We start from the raw sequence: 3,099 nt of genomic DNA on the forward strand, positions 1-3,099 counted from the left end.
CCGTGCCCAGCACCGACAGGGGCAGCAGGTAGCGGTTCATGCCGAGCTGGGGGCGGGGGTCGCCGCGGCGCCGGGGCGGCTGCGAATAAGCGCGTGCAGCCCGGCCGGCCACGCGGGGAGGTGCCGGCGCCGCAGGCCCGGGTATTCCGGGATCCGGCCTGGGGGCGTGGCACGGGGTCTGGGGGCGGGGCTTCCAGGAGCGGGGCCTATAGGGAAGAGCCCTGAGCGCGGTCACCGCTGGGAATGGTAGTTCCCGAGGGCTGGGGGCGTGGCCGTGGCCGTGAGGGCGGGGTCTACGTGCCGTTCGAATGACGTCACACTCGCCGCCACATAAGGCGCAGAGCAGATCTCTAGAGACTTCAGGTTCGAATCCCACCGCTGCCACTTCCAGACCGCGACCCCCCCCCCCGCTCCTCCCACCGTGTGTCTTCTGGCTATGTCGACCTGTTTCCTAATGTAAAAATATGTGTCGATCAATAGTACCTTCTTCATAGACTTTGTGGGAGAATGTGAGGATTTCCATGCTGAAACCAAGACTTAGTAGCTTGGGGATAAACAACCGCCTAGAGTCCTAAGGAAGAAGAGGGGTGGGGTGGTATGGACTCTGGGGTCTGAAGGAGGAGGGCTGGGGCCTGGACTCCTGGGTCTGAGGGAAGAGGGGCTGGGGGTCTAGACTCCTGGGTCTGAAGGAGGAGGGACTGGACTGGGGGCCTGGACCCCTGGGTCTGAGGGAGGCGGGGCTGGGGGTCTGCACTCCCAGGTCTCAGGGAGGAGGATGAATGCCTGGACCTCTGGGTCTGAGGGAGGAGGGCCTGGGGCCTGGATCCCTGGGTCTGAGAGAGGAGGGTCTGGAGCCTGGACTCAGTTCCAAATGCTCAGAGAGACTCATTGCCATCTATGATCCCGCAGAGTCATCTTCCCTGGACTCCGTCTTGCCGTCTTAAACTAAGTGTCCCAGAGACTCCTGCTTACCTATATGTGATCGTCACCCCCACTAAGCTGGGGTGCACTTCTGGGCTTCTGCACCCGCTCTCACTATCCCAAAGCAATGATATCTGAACCCCAGCTCCTCTCCCTGACAGTTCCCAAGGCTCCAGGAAAGCCAACACTGGAAACAGAACTCGGCCCAGTCCCCCTAACTAGGAGTATCTTCCCCATCATACAAACAATCATATGAACCCTGCTGTAATGAGGCTGCACAGGCAGGAAGGGCTATGTTAAGACTCTGTAGGAGGTCGGGTGCAGTGGCTCAAGCCTGTCATCCCAGCACTTTGGGAGGCCAAGGCAAGAAGATTGAGTTCAGGGTTCGAGACCAGCCTGGGCAACTTGGTGAGACCTCATCTCTACAATAAATTTTTTTAAAGATTAGCCGGGAGGCCGGGCTTGGTGGCTCAGCCTGTAATCCCAGTGCTTTGGGAGGCTGAGGTGAGTGGATTGCCTGAGTCCGCAGGTTCGAGACCCGCCTGGGCAACTTGGCGAGACCTCATCTCTACAATAAATCAAAAAATTAGCTGGGCATGGTAGTGCGCTCCTGTAGTTCCAGCTACTTGGAAGGCTGAGGCGGAAGGATCGCCGGAGCCCAGTAGGTCGAGGCTGCGGTGGCCGGGAGCAGCCACTGCACTCCAGTCTGGACAACAGAGTGAGATTCCAACTCAAAAAAAATTAGCCAGGCATTGTGGGTGGCACATACCTGTGATTTCAACTACTTGGAAGGCTGAAGTGAAAGGATCACCTGAACCCAGTAGACTGAGGCTGCAGTGGCTGTGAGTATGCCGCTGCACTCCAGTCTGGGCTACAGAGTAAGACTCCAACTCAAAAAAAAGACTTTGAGAGCTGAGGAGTGGATGCTGAAGAAAGAAAGAAAGAAAGAAAAGAAAAAAGACTGTAGGACTTAAGCACCCACCATCTCAAGTGTATTAAAGCAACCACATCTCGGCCTTGTGCAGTGACTCACACCTGTAATCCCAGCGCTTTGGGAGGCCAAGGCAGGAGGATTGCTTGAGACTAGCCTAGAACACAGTGAGACTCTGTCTCGACAAAAAAAATTTAGTCGGGTGTAGTGGCACACACGTGTAAGTCCCAGCTACTCAGGAGGCTCAGGCAGGAGGATCATCTCAGCCCAAGAGGTGGAAGCTGTGGTGAGCCATGATGGTGCCACTGCACTGGGCCTGGGCAACAGAGGGAGTGTCCCTGCCTCAAAAAAGTGCAAAAGAAAAAACTACCCACATCTCACATTCAGCAAGTGTGTTTTGGTTTGTTGCTATTTTTTTTTTTTTTTTTTTTTTTGAGTTGGAGTCTCACTCTGTCACCCAGACTGGAGTGTAGTGGCCGCTCCCGGCCACCGCAGCCTCGACCAGCTGGGCTCCGGCGATCCTTCCGCCTCAGCCTTCCGAGTAGCGGGAATTACAGGCACACTCTACCACGCCCGGCTAATTTGCTATTCTTTAATTGATCAAAGGATACAAAGTTATAAAGGGAGAAATGTCTGATGGATACACTGTTTCCAAATGTCTGGCTTTCACTCCTGAGGTTGATGAAACATTTGCTTTATAGACATAAAGTGAAATGTATTCGCTTTTGCTTTGCAGATTTTGCAGTCGGGAGCTAGTGTGTTTTGTGTGTGTTTGTTTGTTTGTTGCTTGCTTGTTTTTCCCTTGGAGAGAGGCACGTTATTTCTCTAGTGCCTGAAAACCATGAACCCTGTGTGCTTGGGTCCCAGCTAATTGTAGTTCCAGCTACTTGAAAAGCTAAGGTGGAAGGTTCACTGGAGCCCAGCAGGTTTAGGCTGTGGTGGCCATGAGCATGCCCCTGTACTCCAGCCTGGGCAACAGAGTAAGACTCTGACTCAAAAAATAAATAAAAATAAATAAATAATTAGCCAGGCATGGTGGTGCGCACCTGTAGTCCCACCTACCTGGGAGGCTGAGCCAGGAGGATTGCTTGAGTCTGGGAGTTCAAGGCTATCGTGAACCATGACTGTGACACTGAACTCCAGCCTGGGCGATAAAATCTTTTTTTTTTTTAGCCAGGCTCGGTGGCTCAGCCTGTAATCCCGCACCTTTGGGAGGCTGAGGTGAGTGGATTGCCTAAGCCCGCGGG

At 54.1% G+C, this 3,099-nt stretch overlaps 1 protein-coding gene across 1 annotated transcript in view; it reads right to left on the reverse strand.

Annotated features, from left to right (window-relative positions):
- The window catches only part of RDH13 (retinol dehydrogenase 13), a 12,450-nt gene extending 12,410 nt beyond the window's left edge, over window positions 1-40 (reverse strand). Inside the window, exon 1 of the mRNA XM_008065082.2 lies at window positions 7-40. Within this exon, the coding sequence (XP_008063273.1) occupies window positions 7-40 (34 nt within the window). The remainder of the gene's footprint in view (window positions 1-6) is intronic.
- Window positions 41-3,099: the final 3,059 nt, after the last annotated feature.

Source organism: Carlito syrichta, unplaced genomic scaffold, assembly GCF_000164805.1.
Source record: "Carlito syrichta isolate Samal-C Ts95f unplaced genomic scaffold, Tarsius_syrichta-2.0.1 Scaffold308154, whole genome shotgun sequence".
Lineage (NCBI taxonomy): Eukaryota > Metazoa > Chordata > Mammalia > Primates > Tarsiidae > Carlito > Carlito syrichta.